This window comes from Malaclemys terrapin, chromosome 1, assembly GCF_027887155.1.
Source record: "Malaclemys terrapin pileata isolate rMalTer1 chromosome 1, rMalTer1.hap1, whole genome shotgun sequence".
NCBI classification, from domain to species: Eukaryota; Metazoa; Chordata; order Testudines; family Emydidae; genus Malaclemys; species Malaclemys terrapin.
In genome coordinates, this window is record NC_071505.1 from 284,638,823 (window position 1) to 284,660,782 (window position 21,960).

The 21,960-nt window shown below is 41.4% G+C and overlaps 1 protein-coding gene across 2 annotated transcripts in view; it reads right to left on the reverse strand.

Annotated features, from left to right (window-relative positions):
• Window positions 1–21,960, reverse strand: part of TDRD3 (tudor domain containing 3) — a 273,694-nt gene that overhangs the window by 77,440 nt on the left and 174,294 nt on the right. For both annotated transcript variants that reach the window (XM_054013628.1, XM_054013637.1), the window contains 5 exons: window positions 18,479–18,550; window positions 15,924–16,073; window positions 15,397–15,537; window positions 8,696–8,852; window positions 7,983–8,108 (listed from right to left, as the gene is read on the reverse strand). In XM_054013628.1, the coding sequence (XP_053869603.1) occupies window positions 7,983–8,108; window positions 8,696–8,852; window positions 15,397–15,537; window positions 15,924–16,073; window positions 18,479–18,550 (646 nt within the window). The remainder of the gene's footprint in view (window positions 1–7,982; window positions 8,109–8,695; window positions 8,853–15,396; window positions 15,538–15,923; window positions 16,074–18,478; window positions 18,551–21,960) is intronic.

A 21,960-nucleotide genomic window follows, 5' to 3' on the forward strand; every position in this document is an offset into this window, starting at 1 on the left:
CACAAAAGGTGCTCTCCCTATTCAAGGCGTATTCAAGGCGTTCCAAGAGGGAACGAAGGCAATTATGTAAATGAAACATCTGAGTTTAGTATTGATACTGCTATGAAGGAAGGCTGCATCTTAGCATCCACTGGCTTTGGCATCTTCTTCTCTATTCTTCTTAAGTACACCTTTGGAAATGATCAATCTGGCATACTAATTGAATCAAAGAGGGATGGCAGCTTGTTTAACATCAGACAATTCCAGAGCAGAAAGCAAATCATCCACCTTACTATTCGGGATCTGCTTTTCCCAGATGATTCTGCATTCATCGCTAATTCACCTGATGAACTGCACGTCATGATGAACAAGTTTTCTGATGCATGCACCAAGTTTGGCATGGTAATCAGTATCAAGAAAACAGCTGTCATGTTACAAGGTACCCACATTCCACCTAAAATCTATGTCAATAATGAAGCTCTGAACAACATGGAACACTTCTGCTATCTTGGCTCAATTCTTACCAGCTCACTTAACATTGATAGGGAACTTGATGCTAGAATTAGCAAAACTTCTGTTACTTTTGGCAAACTTACCTCACATGTTTGGAACAATAAGTTGCTAACCCTGAACACAAAGATGTCTATCAGGCTTGTATCCTTAGTACCCCCCCTTTATGGTTGTGAAAACTGGGTTATGTACTCCAAGCAGGAGGGGAGGTGGAACTGTTTCCACCTTCGCTGTCTTAGAAAAAACCTTGGAGTTACTTGGGACCAACAGATCACCGATAACAAGATTGTTGAAAGAATCAGCCTACAGCCTATGCAGACTAGGCTGGACATTCGCAGGCTTCACTGGTTGGGACATGTGGAGCACATCCCTCAAGATCGTCTGCTGAATGCTGTGCTCTATAACCACCTTAAGAACCACCAATGACGCAGAGGAAGGCCAAAGCTCTGATACAGCGAGAAGGTGAAGCAAGGGCTCAAGGAATTCAGCATTCCCACGGACAACTGGGAAAATCCTGTCCAAAATCATTAAGTTTGAACAAGGCGGGTTAACATTGGCAAGAAAGCAGAGTCTGTTTCAACTTCCATCTGACAAGTGGACCTGTAGCCACTGTGGGAAGGATTGCTGCTTGTGCATTGAGCTCTTTTTCCATGCCGTTGCTAAGCACCACTGATGGACCTACTAGTAGCTTAATCTTTGGAGAATACCACCGTATAGGATCTGGTTAAACACAATGTTCCAGGGGACATTATATACTATAAAATGTGCACACAAACTGAATTTGGCATGGTTGGAGAGGAATTACATTGAGCATCATGAAAAAGTTAAAGATGCCAGGACAAGTGCCAGCTCTGGGCAAGACTCACTACATTAGGCTTCAAGAAGAACACCTCTTTCTTCTGTGGTAAGCTGGAAGCCCAAAAGCATCCATTAAGCACAGTTTCAACACGTGAAAGAGGAGAAACTGTATGAATAAATCACTCTTAGTGAGAATGTTGTATGGAAAGTGAAGTGGGTGCATTAACGCAAAAGACATACCACACTGCATATCACATTGAGTGTTACACCAAGACTGTATGTAATGTGTTGTGTCAAAAGGTAAAAGAAACCGAAACAAATACTAATTTTATTCCTACAAACGCTAATACTCAGCTGGAGTACAGAAATTGAATCACAGTGGCTCTAATGGATGGGAAAGTAATGGCGATGGCCAATGCAGAGGCTAAATACATGCTTTGAATGGGACTGAAGAGGAGCAAATGCTTAGCAGCAAGGTTCTTATTGAAGATGAACTGTGGGATATGATTATAGTTCTTAGCAAGCCCATCCACAGAAATTAATCACAGTGCATATTCTTAAAAGCTACTAAAGATGTGGCACCATCAAAAGTGGAAGAAAGCGCTGATGTCAACAGTAATATGAAGAGACTGTTTGCAGCTGCTACATTTTTATGGAAAAGCAATTTGTCCTGAAGTACATGAGAGTTTCAGGGATCCATCGCTGACGCCAAACCTGAAAAAAATTACTGCCTAACCTGTACTAATACTTTAAGTGATGTATCAGTGGTTGAAGTGACTTTAGCACCAGCATGACAACAAGCAAATGGATCAGAAGGCTGCCATTTATCGTAAAGCCTCATGTACGAGTGCTTGAGTAAAAGGCAGATTTTCAACAATACACAACAACTGTGCGGCATACAGATAAACCAACAGCTGCTTGTAGTGGTAGGTTAACAATTGATTCCAAAACTCACGGCAAATTCCTCGTGTATCTTGCACAGCATTGGCTCCTCCATTGATTACAACAAAGTACTCCATTTGGAAAATGCAATTGCAAACAAGATTCTTTGCCACATAGAAATGAATCAAGAATTGTATGTTCTCCAGGAACTCGTCATGGGTGGGTTTAGATTTTGTGCTCCTGATAAGTTATTCCTTGAAGATCCAGCAGATGGCAAAGATACTATTATGGTCTGCTATCAGGAATGTAGTAATGGGGCAAGCCCCAGCCTCAAGTGTTTCTTGAGTGTCTAGACAGTAAAGAACCGCTCCTTGAAGGATCTTCTTGACTTCATGAGTCACTCACTTTCCTAACAAGGTACAAAACTTCCAAAGCCAAGAAGTCCAGTTTTCAATGAAGCAGCAGTTGAATCGACTATAGTAGAACCTTCTACATTCACTAATCTTGACATCACTTGGTTATTGCGAAAAAGTGGAATGCATTCCAGAGGTGAAAAATCACTGAATACAGCTTCAGCTGAAGAGATGGAAGAGGTAACCTTGAATGATCTGTACACCTAGGACACACCATACCATACCATTTCAGGAGACATACATTCTAACATGGTCTGCCTTTAATTTGGCACTACAGACGGTGCTAGAGTGAATGACCCATGTATGCTTCCTGCCAGTCAGACTTGCCTAGCCCCACTGATAGTTCAGTTAACATTCCTTGCCCAGCCAGAACACATGAACAAATACATTTGCAGAACTAAATCAAAGTATTTTGTGATACTAGACTTGGGCCTTTACAGGCCTGTTCAACAGCTAATAATGTCCCATTATGATCTTTTTGGACAGAGGATTCTACATACCAGTGAACTGCACATATTCTTTGCAGCAATACATGCAATCGCCTCCTTCGTTGTTAGCAGTGGTATTCCTATGATCTGAGGGATTTTGTACAGTGACAATACTGTGAACCAAATTCTTGCAAAGAAAAAGTTGCAGGGAAAATCTATGGGCTCCATTCAAGAAAAAAAGACTAAAGCTGTGCTCAAATGTAAAGAAGGTCAGAGCAAAGGTGGTAGGAACTATTACAGAGCTAACCAGAAACAGGTTTGCTCTTCTTCTGATTGTGGCTAGATCTTAGTGTGATGTTGATCTACTTGGGAAAATACAAGTTCTCTAAGGTACCACAATCAGTGTTCAAATGCTATGTAACAATGCATATGTGCAAGGCAAAAAACAAACTAATGCACATCTTGCATGATCTTCCCATACCAGCACCTACAGACAACGTGACCGGAACCTTATTCCAGCAGAGACCTTTCAGCGTAGCTCATAGTATGGCTGAGGTACAGATCTAGACAAAGCAGAAACTATTAACACCTGCTAAAAATTGTCTGAACACTTAATTATGAGGATACAGAGAAAATACTGGACATATGAATTCCCCCTTGTGTTTGAGCCATATGTAAAGGAATCAAAAAAATATTACCAGAAGAGACTCCATTGTATTGAACCTGTCCATTAGAAAAATCACTGACCCCGCAAGTGTCTCCAATGTCACAGTGAAGAAGTCATTGTCCTATACTTGTACAAAGGACAAGTTAACCACGCAACTTACACAAAAACCCCTCCAGCATGCAAAGAGTTGCTCAAAGAATTTCATTGTCACGTGGCATAATGAAGCTGCTGTCTCACACTATTCAGTGGAGTTTCTTCATAGTTCCCACGAGGCTGACACCAAGATTACCTTGCATGCCATCAATGCCACAGAGAACTGCAGATTTTTGCATAAGAGACAGATGTTCTAACATGCTCTGTGAGATGCTCCCTAAAACATCTGCAAGATTCTGCTTTTTGTGCCTGCTGCTGAGTCACAGAATCACAGTATATGTACAAACAAATCCAGCTTCTTTGCCTCTTTTGATTGGGGGTGACAGCCTGATGCCCCTGACATACCCACTCATTAGCCACTATAACAACTAGTGATCCTGGAGACGAGTGGGAGTAAAGATAGTCAAACCTTTGGGAGGGCTCCTCATGCTTTGAAGTGGGAGGCAATGAAGATGGGGTCTGCTGTAGTGACTTTATAGGCGCTAATATCATTTTATTGATTGGCAGTGCCACACTAGATGGACCTGCCATTGATATTCTATCAATCAGGCAACGAGAGGACTCCCTGACATCCTTGACCTGAATGCCCAAGTCTGAAGCTACCCTCCTTAACAATTTCTGATAAGTCTTGTAATCACATCAGAGGGTAGGGTTGCCTTTGAGGAAAGAGGAGGTTACCCACCTGTAACTGGAGGTTCTATATTTCACTGTGGGTTATGCATGTACACCATATGCCTGGAGTGGGAGAATTTGAAAGTAGTGTCCATTGGTCCACGCATGTGCCCAGACTTGCCTCGTCCATCCATTCAAAGTGATAAAGGGCAGGGCGGACCAACCATGGTTCCAGTTCCTTCTCCACCATAAATCTGACAGATTCGAAACAGAGGGGTAGGAGGGCAGGAAGCGGAATACACATCTCAAAGATCCTCCATTTACAGGTAAGTAACCTCTTCTTCTTTGACTGGTGGTTCCTATTATATTCCACTGTGGGTGAGGACAAGCAGTACCTAAGTTGGAGAAGGGTGCGAGGATGAGGACAGAAGGGTCGTGCAAAGTATCGCCGTGCCAAAGAAGTATTCGTGACTGAGTCCTGGAACAAGGCATAGCATGTTGCAAACATGTTGACAGAGCTCCATGTGGTTACTCTACATATATCTATGTGAGGCACTTCCTGAAGGGATACCATGCTTATTACTTCAGCTGTAGTGGAGTGAACCCATACCCTACAGGGGCAAGGTAGATTTGCAAACTGGTAGAAGAATTTAATGCAGCTGGAAATCCATTTGGCGATTCTCTGGGTGAAGATTGCCTGTCCCTGGACTCTCTCTTCTATTGCAATAAACTGTCTAGGGGACTTCCTGGTTGTTTTTGTTCTCTGCAGGTAAAAGGCTAAAGCTTATTGAACATTGAGAGACATTCTTCTGCAGATGCATGTGGTTTCAGGAAGAAAATCAGTAAGTGAATGGATTGGTTAATATGAAAACGGGAGATCACCTTTGGTAAAAATTTCAGGTGTTGGTGTAAGAAGACCTTATCTGAGTGGAATATTGTAAATGATGGGTCCGCCATCATAGCTCTAAGTTCCCAGCCCTTCTCACCAAAGTGATAGCAAAAAGGAGGGTGACCTTCATGGAGAGAAGAGACATGGAACAAGATGCCATTGGTTCAAATGAGGATTTTGTTAATACTGAGAGTACCAGATTCAGATGCCATTGAGGCGCAATCACTTGGAGAGGTGGGAAGGTTCTTAGGAGGCCTTTCCAAAATCTAGCAGTTAGCAGGTTTGTAAAACCAGAGTAACACTCCATATAAGGACGGAATGTGCTGATCGCCGCTAGGTGGACTCTCAAAGGGCTGAGGGCAAGAGCCAACATCTTTAATGATACAATGTAGTCCAGGATTAGCAGAATCTCTGCTGCTTCTGGTAAAATCTATGTTGTGGCCAAGATGAAAACCATCTGCAATTACCCCGATAACATTATCTAGTGGAATCTTTCATACTATTAAAGAGAATGTCTTATACAGCGGAGGAACATGCCTGTTCGATAGTTGATGACAATTTAAATACCACACTCTGAAATGGAGCAGACGTGGATTGATTGGGATGCTTGATCTTGCCATTGTACTGGGTCAGAAGATCGGGAAGGTCAGGATGGTAATTGGTGGGCAGAAGATTGGGGAGGTGGTGTTACTAAATCAGTGTAGAGAGGGCACTTACATCAGTGGGAGCCAAATTTAAGTGAAGATACTTCCACAACTAGGTGGACGCAAAGCATCTTATATCGATCTAAATATGGCTGAAGAGGAAGGAACTGAAATCCTATGAACCTAGAAGAAAAGGAAACTAGCCCTCTCATGAGAAAATAGTACTCTTTTCTTTGGGACAGTCAGGTCCCCTTTCTTGTAGGCATCTGTAGTGGGGCAGCTGCCCCACTCCATGAGAAAAAGGGCTGGAACAGGCCAGAGAGGCTGCACACACCAGCAGCCAATCAGCAAAGGCCTGTGGAGAGCCAATCAGGGAAAAGAAAGAGGCAGCCAATCAGGGCCAGGCTGGGCCCTATATAAAGTCTGCCTAGCAAAGGAGAGGGTAGTCTCTCCCTGACTAGCAAGGGAGGAGGACAGGCTCCTGAGCCCTGGTCTACACTGGGGAGGGGGGAGGGGGGGAATCAACCTAGGATACGCAACTTCAGCTACGAGAATAGCATACCTGAAGTCAATGTATTTAGGTCTACTTACGGCGGCATGTGCACGGCGCTGAGTCGACGGCTGCCACTCCCCCGTCGACTCCGTTTGTGCCTCTCGCAGTGGTGGAGTACCAGAGTCGACGGGAGAGCGCTCGGGGATCGATTTTATCGCGTCTACACTAGACGCGTTAAATCGATCCCCAATAGATCGATCACTACCCGCCGATCCAGCGGGTAGTGTAGACGTACCCTTAGGTGAAGAGGTAGCACCTTGGACAGAGCAGTGCTGGGCAGGCTCAGGGAAGCAGAGGAGAGCTCCAGCCCAGTTACCTGCCAGGCTGCGGCTCCTGCTAAAAAGGGTCGAGAAGGTGCACGGGGCCAAAGGGGAAGTGGCCCAGGGAAGATAGGCGGACAAGGAGGGAAGAGAAGGAGGGTAGAGAGAGGCTACCGCTAGAGGGTCCCCGGGTCGGGACCCAGAGTAGCGGGTGGGCCTGGGTTCCCCCCCTTTCCCCCTTGCACTGCACTTGGCCACGGAGAAGTGTGGCTGAGACAGACTGCAACTTGTCCCTGAGGTGAGGGGCTAGACTTTAGGGTTGTGGTTGGCCACTGAGGCAGGTACAACCTGAAGGACTGCCGTTAAACTCCCTTTCCCCCTCCCCCGCCCACCCCAAAGGGGTTGAGAATGGAGTAGGGGGAGCTGCCGGAGGACAGTGTCCTGAAGCGGATGCCGCCAAGCAGAGAACAATGCAGGTCCCAAACCAGCAGAGCAGACAACAGGCGAGACACCACGCGCAGAGGGCGCTTCACAGCTGACAAGAGCTAATTTCCGGAGCAACCAACAGGAGGCACCAGTGGTGGTGAGTCCTGATCCTGTTACAGCATCTTTATTTCCTTTTACTTCCTGTCCCCCGCACTCTTAAGTGGTTTGGATCTGCAGACCCACTTTGAGATAACCCAAGGCCCCATTACTTCCAATCTGCTTCATGCCCACTCACCCATACTTCAGCAAAACCACACACTATTACATCCACATCTGCCTTTTGTCTGAGCAGTATAATGAAAAAAAACTCAGAAAATGACAATTTAACATTTTCATGGCTGTAGTGAGGCGGAGTGGCCTCCCACTGAGCCAGAGCGGGAGGGACGACCGCTAACACACTACAATGGCAAACGGATAATGTAATATTTTCCATTAGATCCATGATGACGATGAAGCAATTAAGTCTTTTCCTACTAATAAATTTGTAACATCTCTTCATAACCAAGTGGTAGTGAGAAAAGATGAATATACATTGTTAATTGAACACCATACATACATGAAACATGAATAACCTGGATTTTCAGATGTTCTGACCCGATACACATCTCAGTTATATCTATAGAGAAGAAGGTGCTTAGCAACTTAGAAAAATTAGGCCAGCAGTGTCTGATCTTGCTTCCATAGATCATTTTAATTTCAACAACGTACCTTCTATTGTCAGAGTACCCATTTTGGACTCTAAGAAGTCAAATAGTGTGCTGGGTGCAGAAGGTCTGGCATTTCCTAGTTCCTCTTCATTTTCAGGTCTTAGTCGGCCTCTGCCCTTTCCTTTCCCTGTGGATATTACAAACAAATGACTTAGAGCCAGACAAATCTACAGTAACTCTATATTTATTTTTATTGTAATTGTTTTTATAAAACAGATGAAGCCTTTAAACAGGAAAAATATAATCAGATCCATGAATTACATGGATTATTTTCAATTAAGAACACTTAACTGTGCGATTTTTAACCAGGAAACAATTACAGATATAATACACAGAGGTACTTTTCCAATATTCACGGTCAGGTCTTGAATACATTATGACTTAGAGGAAAACAAATATGCAATTATGCCACTGCATAACACCAAATACACTAGCAAAGACCAATATTATCTTTTTGTGCTTGGGGGGATGGATAGCTCAGTGGTTTGAGCATTGGCCTGCTAAACCAAGGATTGTGCGTTCAATCCTTGAGGGGGCCACTTAGGGTTCTGCGGCAAAATCAGTACTTGATCCTGCTAGTGAAGGCAGGGGCTGGACTTGATGACCTTTCGGGGTCCCTTCCAGCTCTATGAGATAGATATATCTCCATATATTAACACAAGATCCCCTATTATATAGACACTTTAGTCTAAAATACAGCTTTACAAGCTATACCTCTAGGTGGTGGTCCCTGAATAGGTTTCTGTTTACTGCTGTTCAGAAGAAAATTTAATGCTGCTTCTAGGCTGTTGCTATTATCCATAAGCGCCTGCCTTGCTGCTTCTTTACTGAAACCCATTTCTGTTATGTGCTTTAGAGCCTTTTCATCAACCTGTAATAAAAGATATACACAAAAGTAATCACAAGCTACAACACAGATTCCATAAAATACTAGGTTTGCTTGTAAATTGCACATTAATATTTAATTAAAACATTAATTTATTTTTCATGTATGATGATAAATACTTAGAGCCATTTATAAAAATACTAACAAATAAGCTTTCATGGCTTCATGTAACTGACTTGAATACACTGAGGTGAGAGGAGACAGGGACAGATGGTAATTTTAGGAGATGGATTTTACGTGCTTTGGGGGGGTTTCTTTGATTTTTGGGTTTCGTTTTTTGGAGGAGACTTTTGTTCTGTGTGTGTTTGTTTGGTTTTTTTTTGCTTTGATTTAATTTCAAATATAAAACCAAAGGAATAATATTAGTTGATGTCAAACTCTGATTCCCATAGTTTAACTCTCACTCCATCAAACAAAGGAGTATCCTGATAGACAGCAGTATCTCTACCCTTAGCAGGAAGAAAGAAGGCAAAAATATATCAAGCATAGCTTAACAGGCCAGCCTTTTGTGCTTGGTACAAACATTTCCAAAGCTATGACTGACAATGGCTGTGCAAAATCAGATTATACATTCTCCAAAATAGGGAGACTAGATATATAATGACTAAAGATCCTGCAGAATAAAACTGAAAAAAATACCAGTAAGTAATTTTCCTTCTTTAGTAATACATGACTTCTCATTCCCAATGATATGAAACATTCTGACAGACAGCAAATATAGCTATCAGTGTACACATAGTAAAGGCGATGGCCTTACATAATATTGCTGTTTGAAGCACCAAGCTGAAAATTTAATCCTCCAATCCTCTATTTTATTACGTCTAATAAATGTGTAGTGTGAGGAAAAGGTTCTAGCCTCACACACCTCCCTGTAAAAAATGTCACACTTCTCTGTCCAAAAAAGGGAAAAGGGACATCCCTGTGCTGGTACAAACAAACCAGATAAACTGAACCATATGACTCAATAGGTTGACAGTGCAGTGGATGTTTTAGAAATATTTTGGGATATGTTTCAACCATGAAAATTGAGTAACTCCTTAATGCAAACTAAACAAAACCTGCTTAAAAGAACACAATTAGTTTTGCTGAGAGATTAGTACAAGTTGTGCAATAACTAACGTAACCATGTGATATTATCATTACCCATTTTCTCCTTTCCTCCTATAATTTGTTACTTTCACTTGTCTTGCTTCCAATTAGATGCATCCTAATTACGGCATATGGGTGCTACTACAATACAAGTAATAAAAAGCAGTATCTAAATATCAGTCATCTAGTTTGCAGATATAAATATCCAAATTCACTTCCAAAACCAAACTGGAGCATGCAAGAATAACTTCTTAAAAGAATGAAGTACAGTTGAGTGGGGATAAAGTAAAACTCCTACACTTTAGGCTAAGTTGATTCCACTTCCTTCATAATTCCTTCTGCATCCCCCAAACAAACAAGTCCACCCAACAATATTCTTAGACTGAATGTCCACAAACTGAAGCACAGGACTATAACTAAATAAAAAGACTTACAATTACTAATGTTCCCTACAACTTCGTAGGAAGGATGGTCTATGTTATTAACACTAAAGTGGCCTACGTACAATGCCCAGCTCAGCCACAGACTTCCCATATGAGGTTGAACAACTTAATCTAACTTGTGACTCAGTCTCTCATCTGTAAAATAGGCATAGTGCTGCCCTATCTTACAGGGGTGTGATGAGGATAAAATACATTAATGACTAAAAGGCACACAGATAGTACAGTGACTTGGGCCATATAGGTGAGTATATCAGTAAAAAACAGGCAGATTAGAATGCAGCTGTCCTGGGGGGTGGGGGAGAAAAACAGTGTTGGTTTAGAATCCATTCCTTTAGTGCCAGCTGGAGCCTGCCCAGTAAATCAGTTCTACTGTTCTGTCTCCCTTTCAGATAGACAAGGTGGGTGAGGTAATATCTTTTACATAGTTGTCATAGAGAAGATGGGATATTCTACCATGCACCAGTGATGCATCACCTCCTTTTGGAGCTGGAAATACTCAGTGTTCCTGACTGCTGTATATGACAGCTACTCTTTTCATCAGGAGCTAAGCAGCACCCTTGGGCTGAACAGTTGAGAGCTAATCTTGGACAGGAACATAATCTGAGACCTGAGGGATAGGCAATTTCCCAGAGACCCTCTTTCTCACACAGTCCTTGTAACATTCAAGGTATCTATGGACTCCAAAGGCCAGTCAATCTCTTCCTTCTCTTATATATATTGCACCAAAAGCTTCTCTCTCTCTCTTGCTCATTATTATATATAAAGACTGGAATGAAAAAAAAAGGAAGATTAAAACAGAAGGGTCTGTGTTTTAAAGCTGAAGGAGGCAAAACAATTGAACTGGAAGTAAGTAGCCAGGTACTGGTATAACAGCTAAGAAAGAAACTACTTCATTGCTTCATAGTACACTAGGCAAAGATGTTGTGCTATCAGATTATTTTATAGGATGTGGGAGAAGATAACATAATGAATGAAACCATCTTTGTTAAAAAATTCATTTCAATTAAACAACCATGCCTAATATTAGGGCTACAAAGGATAAAAGGAGGTGATTCTTCAATATCTTAGGACCTTAAATAAACATTTACATTATCACACCACAACCAAATCAGAACTCTGTAGTATGTAGTGTTGTTGTAGCTGTGTTGGTCCCAGGATATTAGAGACACAAGGTAGATGATATAATACCTTTTATTGGACCAACTTCTGCTGATGAGAGAGACAAGCTTTTGCACTTACACAGATCTCTTCTTCAGGTCTGGTGGCAAGTCTACACGGACTGCAGTCACAGTAATTAAATTACTTTTACATGTCCACACTACACTCCTTGTATCAGTGGTGCATGTCCTCACTAGTGGTGTTTGCATCGATGCAGAGAGCAGTACACCCTGGGCAAGTAACCCACTGTGCAACTCACCACCATCTAGCGCAGGGTATTTTGTAAAGGGTTTGCAATGCCTCATGGAGGCAAACGAGACATGCAGGGATGACTGGGAACATGATTTCAAGATCTCAGGACGGTGTTTTCTCCATCCCATAATTTTATCTGCATCCTATAACGTTTTGAACCTCTTTTCAAAAGCCCCACAAAGCTGCACAGCCACCATTTCTGTGAGAATCATGGTTCCTGCATAGCTCTGCACTATTGCAATGAGCGTTGTGAACACACTGCGCCTGATCCTGCAGTATTTCCAGAGTCAGGAGAGGAGCCGCATGGAATATGCGCCATGGAAAGAAACAATTCCAGGTTGTTGCTGGCAGTTGCAGACAGTGGAGCATTGGTTTGGGCCCGAGAAACAAGTACTGACTGGTGGGATCACACTGTTATGAAGGTATGGGATGGTGAACAGTGGCTGCAGAACTTTTGGATGCACAAGGCCACATTCCTGGAAATGTGTGCGAAGCTCGCCCCAGCCCTCCGGTGCAGTAACACCAAAATGAGAGTTGCACTGACGCTGAGCTGGGGTTGGACTAGATGACCTCCTGAGGTCTCTTCCAACCCTAATCTTCTATCATTCTATGAGGAAGCAAGTGGCAATCGCGGCACTGAAGCTTGAAGCAATGCCAGATTGCTACTGATCAGTCGGGAATCAATTTGGAGTTGGGAAAGTGTGCAGGGCCATTAATCGCATCCTGCTATGAAGGACTGTGACTCTGGGGCATGTGCAGGACAAACTGGATGGTTTTGCTGTACTGGGGCATTGGGGTGATAAATGGCATGCATATCACTATTCTGGCACCAGACCACCTTGCCACAGAGTATATCAAGAAAGGGTTATTTTTCTATGGTATAACAAGCGCTGGAAGATCACTGGGGACATTTTACTGACATCCGTGCTGGATAGTCAGGGAAAGTGCATAACACATGAATCTTTAAGAACAAAGGCCAGTACAGAAAGCTGCAAGAAGGGACTTTCTTTCCAGACCAGAAGATTACCATTGGAGATGTTGAAACGCCAACAGTGAATGTGGGAGACACAGCCTACCCCCTTATTCCTGTGGCTCATGAAGCTGTTCACAGGCCACCTCGACAGCAGCAAGGAACACTTCAACCACAGACTCAGCAGGTGCAGAATTACAGCTGAAAGTGCCTTTGGCCACTTGAAAGGCCGCTGTCACTGTCTACTCACAATATCAGACCTCAGTGAAAAAAATATCCCCATGGTTATAACTGCCAGCTGTGCACTTCAGAATATCTCTGAAGCAAAGGAGGAGAAGTTTCCAAGAGGGTGAAGGTGGAATGGCTGTCTGCTGATTTTGAGCAGCCAGATACCAGAGCTATAAAAAGAACTTTATGGCTCAGAGAGTGAAGACCATTTTAATAATGAGCCACAATAATATGTGTTGCTGTTGTGTGGTGTGCCTGATATTGTTTTTTTGCACCCCAGTATAAATCTTATAAGTAGTGCTGTGCGAGTGGTAATATAACAGTGCAAATGCCTCTATCACTATTATCTGTGAATGATGTCAGCCCCGGCCACCATATGTTGTGAACTAATAAATATGAATTAAGTTTCCATAAATAGAGTTTTGTTCCACACATGCAAACAGACATTTATAACTGAATAAAACTTTATGAATACAGGGGACAGAACCTCTGAAGGGGAAAGAACAGTCCTTTCCATTTCGCAAACACATACACCAACTCTCTCTCTCAAAGGTCAGTGTATATGCAGCTGTGATTGTCTGTACTCTCCGTGGGGGTGGAGTGGTAGGGATAGTGCAACAACCCCGGATGCGAGGGGAGTGTGGGGGGGAGAAGTGTAGGGAAGTCCCAACACGCAGTTCTCTATGGGCTACAGAGGGGGGCAAGCATGTCTGACTGATGCTTCAGAAGCGCTATCATCTCTTGCTTCACATCACTCTCCTTTTCCCATGCTTTTCCCCTGTCCGCACCATCCCTGTCCATAAGCTTGAGCCTCCAAGCCCTGTGCTCAATACCCACAGCACTAAAGGCTTCCAAGATCTCTTTGAACATATCATCCCACGCCCTCTTCCTTATCTGGCTGAGTTACTCCACTGGTGTGGTTGGAAAGACCCTCAAGGCCACATTTCCAGCTGCAAAAAATACAATGCACAGAGATACTATTGTGAGTTTATTCACAAGATAAATGGAAACTTGGTATACTGAACTCACTCCCCTTGATCCACACAAGTTACAAGCACTACATTCTCACTTCTGCTTGGAATCCATAGAGAATGGTGGTAGTCCCAGCCATGGCAAATATGGCGCCTGGGCGGGAGAGGGGCAAGCTGGCACAGTAAGGGGGAGGGGAGCTCTCAGGCATGAGTATATGCAGATAGGGTAACTAAACTGAATACTGGCACCATTTTCCACAGGCAGTGGTGACTTTAGCTGATATCTCACTCCTGAGGGTAACAGAGGCTGAAAGGGAGTTGCTCCTGCACACGTCCAGCTGGAGACCGGGTCCATAGGCTGCTAGCCTGTATGCTGCAATGATGCCTGCTGAGTGGTGTGGTAAAGTGTCCTACCATGGTGGAAAAAATAAGGCAGCCATCCCCAGTAGTCTTCAGTAGAAGATTGCAGAGTACCTCCAGGAAAGTTTCCTCGAGACCTCTACGGTTTTAACAGTTGGAAGAAAAACTAAACATATACAATATTTTTATGATTATTAAGCAATTATTAAAGTAGGTCAAACTAGTTTACTGTCTCTTCTACGGTGCTGCCCCATTGTCACAAATGACACCTCTTTCCAGCAAGATGTCTGCCTCCAGCACTAAAACACAAAAATGTCAATTGCCAGCGGCCACCATCTTACAAAACAAGAGACCTTATTTGCGACCCAGATAGCATGGAGTTCCAGGGTGAGAATGAACAGGAGTTTCCCATCTCTTTTATTACCAGTTTAAATAGCAGAAACAGTACACATACCTTGGCCCACGCCGTTTCCCACAGCCCCCACTGGCCTGCAGTGGCGAACCGCAGCCAGTGGGAGCTGCGATCAGCTGAACCTGCAGACGCGGCAGGTAAACAAACCGGCCTGGCCCGCCAAGGGGCTTACCCTGGCGGGCCGCATGCCAAACATTGCCGATCCCTGGTTTAAACACTAAACATATTCTTTTGATGATAAACCAATATTAATCCAGAAGGAAAATGGTCTTAAAATGTCTTGCTTTGGGCTCTTAAAAAGTGCTATAAAAATGCCATTGATTACAACAGTTCAGTTACTTCGACTTGCAAACTGCTGCATTTATTTTAAAATTCAAGAGAGAAAAATATTTCTGTAATGAGACTATCACAAAATTTGTTACAATTTTTTGTTTTGCAAGAGTTTCTACACAGTTGCAATACACAGCCTGATTAATTGTATCCTCCATGAGTTAGGTATTCCGTGAAAATAAACCAATCTCAACAGAGAGTAAAATACAGAAATCTATACCTTTTATAGAAACTGAAGGAAAATTCATTATCTCATAGTTTTAGTCTACATGTCAAATACGGATATTTAAGGTTCCATTTAGATCCTCAGCCTTACCAGTTCACGATAGACACCTTCATTTTTCCCCTCAGGTTTTGTTATCTTTTCCTTCTGGAACACTTCTCTGTTTCGATTCCCTCCAGCACTCACATTAAGATTGCTTCTAGTACTGCCACCACCTCCTCCAAATGTCTTGGTCTTTAGATAAGAAGGGAAATAAACATTGAGTAAACAACACCGTTAGGAAAATAACCTTTAAGATTATGCTACTACAGAATAATGCAGTAAATCTCAGGTACCTAAATGTTTATCGTTATCCTTTATATAGACAAAATATTAATTCCCATAAAATAACAGAGTAATTTACTAACTAGAATTTCCCTATGTTCAGACGAGGGTGTAAAAAAAGTTATATAATTTTAATTTTTATGAGTTGCTCTGAGGTAAATCATAAAAATAAAATTAAATGGAAAACTGTAAGGGAGGATATAAAATAACCCAAGGATTAAACATGTTAAGTTCCATAGCAATTCAACAATACCGAACACAATGAATCAAAGTCGGTCGCAAATGTATATTCTAACCTCCTTGCTCTTTGCTACTTCTGCAATAGCAGCTGTTCTCTGTTTTTCAAATTCATCATTGTCTCCAACAGGCTTAGCAGTGCTCATCATTTGCAGAGTCTTTCTCTGATCAAGTTCCCTGCTGTCCACTTGCACAGAAGACACACATTTCTGTAACACAAAAAGCAGTACTACAGAAATTTACTCTCTCCTTTTTATTTTCAGTTACAAAACAAAATATTCATATTTCATTAGGGTATTAACTTTTGAAAAAAGTTAACACAAAAAATATCCAGCTAGGACAACTAAACATCTTGGTTGACAACACATGTCTGGTCAACGGGAGAAAGTGGCCTTCAAACTTTCACCTCTAGTAAAGGAGGAGGGGATCAAAATTTTGGCACACAATGTTACCCACCAAGGATGGAAGATCCAGTTACCAGGGATACGTGGCAAGAAAGATTAGAAGGGGAAGTTTTCAGAAGCCAAAGTTAAAATTTTTGAACTTGACTCACAGGTGCTAGCCATATATTCATTAGGTAAACCCCTAAATAAAAATGATCATCAGAGGTATTAAAGCAAATCCCATGGTCTTCTGTGGGAGTTGGGGATGGACAACACCTCTAAAATCTATTAAGCGTTTAACCTTAGACACCCCTAAGTTTGTATATTTTGGCTCACATACACACCAGATATCTGATTGTGGAGCAGCATTTTGTGTTTGCCAACCACTTAGAGCTATAAGGTCTCAAAGATAACTAGTGTTGAACAATTCTCTGGATGACGGATTGATCAAGTTCAGTACTTTGGCAGGGATCAAAGGATCCACCAGTATCATCACATGATTGATTGCAGGAGTTACTAGGGATCTTAATAAATAATCTGAAGTCCAAGCCTGCTCCTCTGAAATATCTGGAATTCACAGGGACACAACTAGATACTATTTATTTTATTTTTATGGGTCCAAGATATCGAGGTCAGAAACAATTAAGCAGTCAGCCAGAGACATAGCTACAGGGACAACTGTGCCTTAGACCCCTTTTTAGCCCCCCTCAAATGCATCTCTTAGGTGACAGACTGGGCCTTCTGCACCTCATTCTGGGTGGAACCTCAGGTCTGACCACTTACAGACTGGATCTCTAGGCTTCAGTCCCACCGGCTCACAACTATGTTAACAACCCAATTTTGGCTCCTGTAAGAATTTCCATTTGGGAGCCAGTGAAAGCGTATATTAGCAGTGACACAAAGCAGTGTCTTTCAAAACAAAGCATTATATGTTCATTCCTCAAAGGTATAAAGCATTTTCCTAAATTTGTTAATAAAATGAAAGCTCTAGACGTGCTCTTCCTTCTAAAAATTTAGCCTATTAGTAGCTCTGGGAGGTACAGCTTACTCCCATCAGTGAACCTATCCCACTCACAGCATACTCCCCGAATCTCTGCCAATCTGGATGTCAGCTTCCATGTGCTCACAACCCACTCTCACACTCCTCTTTCCCAAGGACAGCATTTTTTCTTAAATTTAGGATTCCCTTTGATCTTAGCCTCAGCCTAAGAGTAAACGATCCTAGCCTGGATGAGTCAGTTGGGGTATTCCCCAATAAAAAGCTTTTCCTTCATTTCCTCCAGGACACTCATGTGTGTCATTGTTTCATTTCCTATTGGTTTCTCCCTTAACGGTCTCTTTTGATTTAACTCCTGGCAGTTAGGCAGATTAATATCAGAGATAACTGCAGGGCATATGATAGTCATAAAAATAATACACAATTCCCTCATTCCCTCATTGTCCACAGCCAGTATTATCTTGGACAATGTATTGAATGTTAGCCTGGATATTTGCCATGATGTCCATGGCAAAATGTTTCAATTACTTATAAAGGATCAGAGCCTGACACCCCTGACTTCAATCTACCAAGGTCAAATATACTGAAAAGTAATCTCTCTTTCCCACACACACACTTTCATTAGCCATTAGACTGCATTTTAAGTTATTTTCAGGGTGTTTTGGGATTTTATTTTTTTTAATTGTAGAGACAATTTTGATTATGACTTGAAATCTATGAGGTGTTGGAGTCAGCAATGTTCCCAATTATCTAAAGTATCAATTTGGCATAGTGATGAATATTTAACTAACATTTTGAAAAAATGTAAAAAAGTATGTTCTATTGAAACATCAAAAAGAATGTATTAAAATGAAGATTTCACACTTCCTATTACATAGGGAAATATTCACTTTATCCATTCTAACAACAGAATCATAGAATATCAGGGTTGGAAGGGACCTCAAGAAGTCATCTAGTCCAACCCCCTGCTCAAAGCAGGACCAATTACCACCTAAATCATCCCAGCCAGGGCCTTGTCAAGCCGGGCCTTAAAAACCTCCAAGGAAGGAGACTCCACCACCTCCCCAGGTAATGCATTCCAGTGCTTCACCACCCTCCTAGTGAAATAATGTGTCCTAATATCCAACCTGGACCTCCCCCACTTCTAGTCATTATGCTTTTAAAATTATTTTACAAAATATTAATCCTGATTACATCTATACCAAGGTCAAAAGTAAAAAAATAGTTACTATACCTGCCCAAAAGGCACAAAAGGGGGTGGTCCACCTTCTGTTCCAATGTTACTTCTATTGTGTTTTGATAAACTCTGTAAAATTTTAAAAACAGCTTTTGATTAACAAGTTGCAAATGAAAACATGGCAAGGTTATCTGACAAACATCTCAGTATTTTGGGAAGTTAATGGAAATAGCAAGATAAAAAATTCCTGAACATTATAAAACTGTTTGCTTTATGAATTTTATCAAGCATTAAGCTTGAGTAATGAATCTCAAACAGGAAAGGCCCTTTAATATCAATATCGCTTAGATAAGTTTTTTCAAAAGCAAAGTCCTTCACAACATAAGAATTAGCTAGTCATTCAGTAGCAACCTGTGCACTGTATCCTAAAACAGAGAGATGAAGCTAGAATATGAAACGAGTGGCAGCTGATATACTTCCCTACTAACCCTCTGATGTAGATTTATGAAAACATAATCATATCAGATGTGTAACTTACCACCTCTTCGCCCCCAAGTTCAACACCAACCCACACTTAATTTCAGGAAGGAAAGACTCTGGTGGGAAATACAAATTGACACTAACGCAGCTCCAAGCTATGCATACATTAGCTGATCTTCAGCATACCATATAAAAAGCAAAAGTTGTCTAACTGAACAGGAACGCTTGCTGGAAAGGGTATTTATTTTACTGCACCAACTAGCAGTGTCAGGGTGTTTACTAACAGAAAAATTACATTCTTGATAACTATTTTCTGTACATTAGCCATAAAAATAAATTAATATAAACTGAGCAGTTTGTAGATTTTTTAGGGTAAACACCAAATGTTAATGAAAGAATATGAAATGATGTAATCTGTAACCAACAGTCAGTTATTTTACTTTCATTAATTCAAAAAAATTATTTAGAAATCAGTACTATAATCACTACTATACTACTTTGATCTAATTTAGGTTGTTGAGTTTAGTGTGGGGTTCTGGGTGGTTTTGGTGTCCTGTCGAATGCAGGAGGTCAAACTACATGATCTTGTGGTCCCTTCTGGCCTTAAACTCTATGATTCTAACACTTACATCAAAAATAAGAATTTACTAGTATAATTATTAATTTAGTTCTGACAATGTACTTGGTACAATGTACAAAAGGGGCTTGTCTGTGCAGAGCTCATTGAAGGATCAGAGCTATTCTGTTGACGCTATTCCACTTTGTATAAATAATTAAATATTCACTCGGCCAAAGACAGACAGTGAGAACAACTCTACAGCCTGATGATTAAGACACTCAGCTAGGCGGAAGAAGGTGTGGATTCAAATCCCTTCTCTGAATCAGACAGAGAGAAGATTAATTTTGAGTCAAACAAAACTGCATCTTCAGAGAATAGTCTACTTGTTTGAAAAATTTCACCTAGCTGTAATAGCTATGCCAGCAGAAAGTCATAGTGTAGACCTAGCCTCACCATATAAACTTGGAGAAGTCATAACTTCTTTATATTTCAGTTTGCCCATCATTAAAATGAAAATACTATCTACCTCATTGAGTTTGCGAGTTAACGTGTATAAAGTGCTTTGAGATCCTTGAATGGAAGACATTACTGTGCGCAAAGTAATAGGGCTAGTCTACACAGAAAAAGTTTTATCAGCACAGCTACATCTCTCAAGGATTTGAAAAATCCACAGTTTTGAGAGATACAGCTATGTTGACCTAACCCTTGTTGCAGACAGCATTAGGTTGATGGAAGAATTCTTCCACTGACCTAGCTACCTCTGCCTTTCAAGGAGGTGGATTACCTACAGTGATGGGGAAATCCCTACTGACACTGTAGTGAGTGTCTACATTGAAGCGCTGTCGCATTTTAAGTGTAGACATAGCCTTATACAGCCTCACCTTCCCTACTTCCAAATAAATTACAGCAGAGGCTTGACCATACTCAGCTGCAAACTTAGCAGAAACAAGAAAGCTCCAGAAAAGGGGCAAATGTATAAAAGTTTTCAGGAAAAGAACTGTTTTCATCAAATGAGAGATTTAAAAGACAACTTAGTTTGAAAAGGACATACATGAGAAGAAATAATAGACATATACCAATAAACAGTAGCTATATAGGTGTTTACACTATGCTCTCATCAACATAATATCTAACATAACAGGACGTTCCTATATGCCCTTTCCAAGAACACAAAAATAACAAGGCTTTGAAAGCCATAAGACTAATATAATTTAAAACAGTAAAAAGAAAATTACACAGTATCTTGCATACAAAGTGATTTATATGGGGCCTTTCTTGAGCGTCTAAAAATTACAATCTATATAAAATATTTAATTTCATCCTCAGAGCAATTCAGCCACTTCTGGGGTGAATTGCAACAGTGGTTTTAATAGTGCTAACAATACTACACAATATCGAGGAATAGGAATTAGCCATTTTCCCCTTATTCTTATGGGCCTGATCCAGGAAAGCATTTCTATTCATGAAAGCACTAAAGAACATGGTAAATGTTAAGCACTTATTTCAGTGCTCTAATAAATCAGGGTGATAAGGAGTGACTGTGAAAAAAAACTGATCCAAGATATATCACTGAAGTAAATAAATTTAGTGAGATTCACAAAAGGATTATTCATTTATAGGAATAAAAATAGTTCATGCGGTTACATTAGCTAAGATACAATTACAAGGACTATAAATACTATAATTACTTCTGAATAAGATGTTCTTCGGGGAACAAAAAGAAATACCACCCCAATGGTAAATAACTTGACAATTAAGTGAAATATAGGACTCTGACTCTCTCATCTGAAGTATGCAATATTGGCTATTGTAATAGGTAGAATATTGGAAGAAATATATCTGCTCCATTTACTTTGGAAATTGATGTAACTTGCTCCTGCATATATGGAATACCAAACTGACAACACACACAATTATTTTAAAATCAAAGTTGCTTATCTGTAACTGGAGATTCTTTGAGATGTGTGGCCCCTATCTGTATTCCACTGAGGGGTTCTGCGCATTCGCCATGCATCTGGAGCCGGAGCTTTTGAAAGCAGTACTGTTCGGAGGTAGGTAAATGTATGGCTTGATTGAGTTGGAATTGGGAAATCACCTTGGGTAGGAACTTGGGGTGAAGGCAGAGAGAGACCTTGTCTTTATGGAAAGTCATGAAAATAGAGTTAGCCACCATGGCTCCCAGTTTGCCAATCCTCCTAGACATTGTAATGGTGATGAGGAAAGTGACATTCATAAAAAAGAGAGATAGCGAGCAGGAGACCATAGGTTCAAAGGTGGTGGTTGTCAATGAGGTGAGGACTAGGTTACGGTTCCATAGGCTGAATGGGAGGGTATTTTCAAAAAAGGCCCTTCCAGGATCATACAAGTAGGGGGTGGTCAAAAATTGTTTGGCCATCCACCGATGGGTGAAAAGCACTAATGGCAGCTGACTGCAACTTGATGGAATTGAGGGCCAGCCCTGAGTCCTTCAGAAAGAGTAAATACTCCAAGAGTAGTGGGA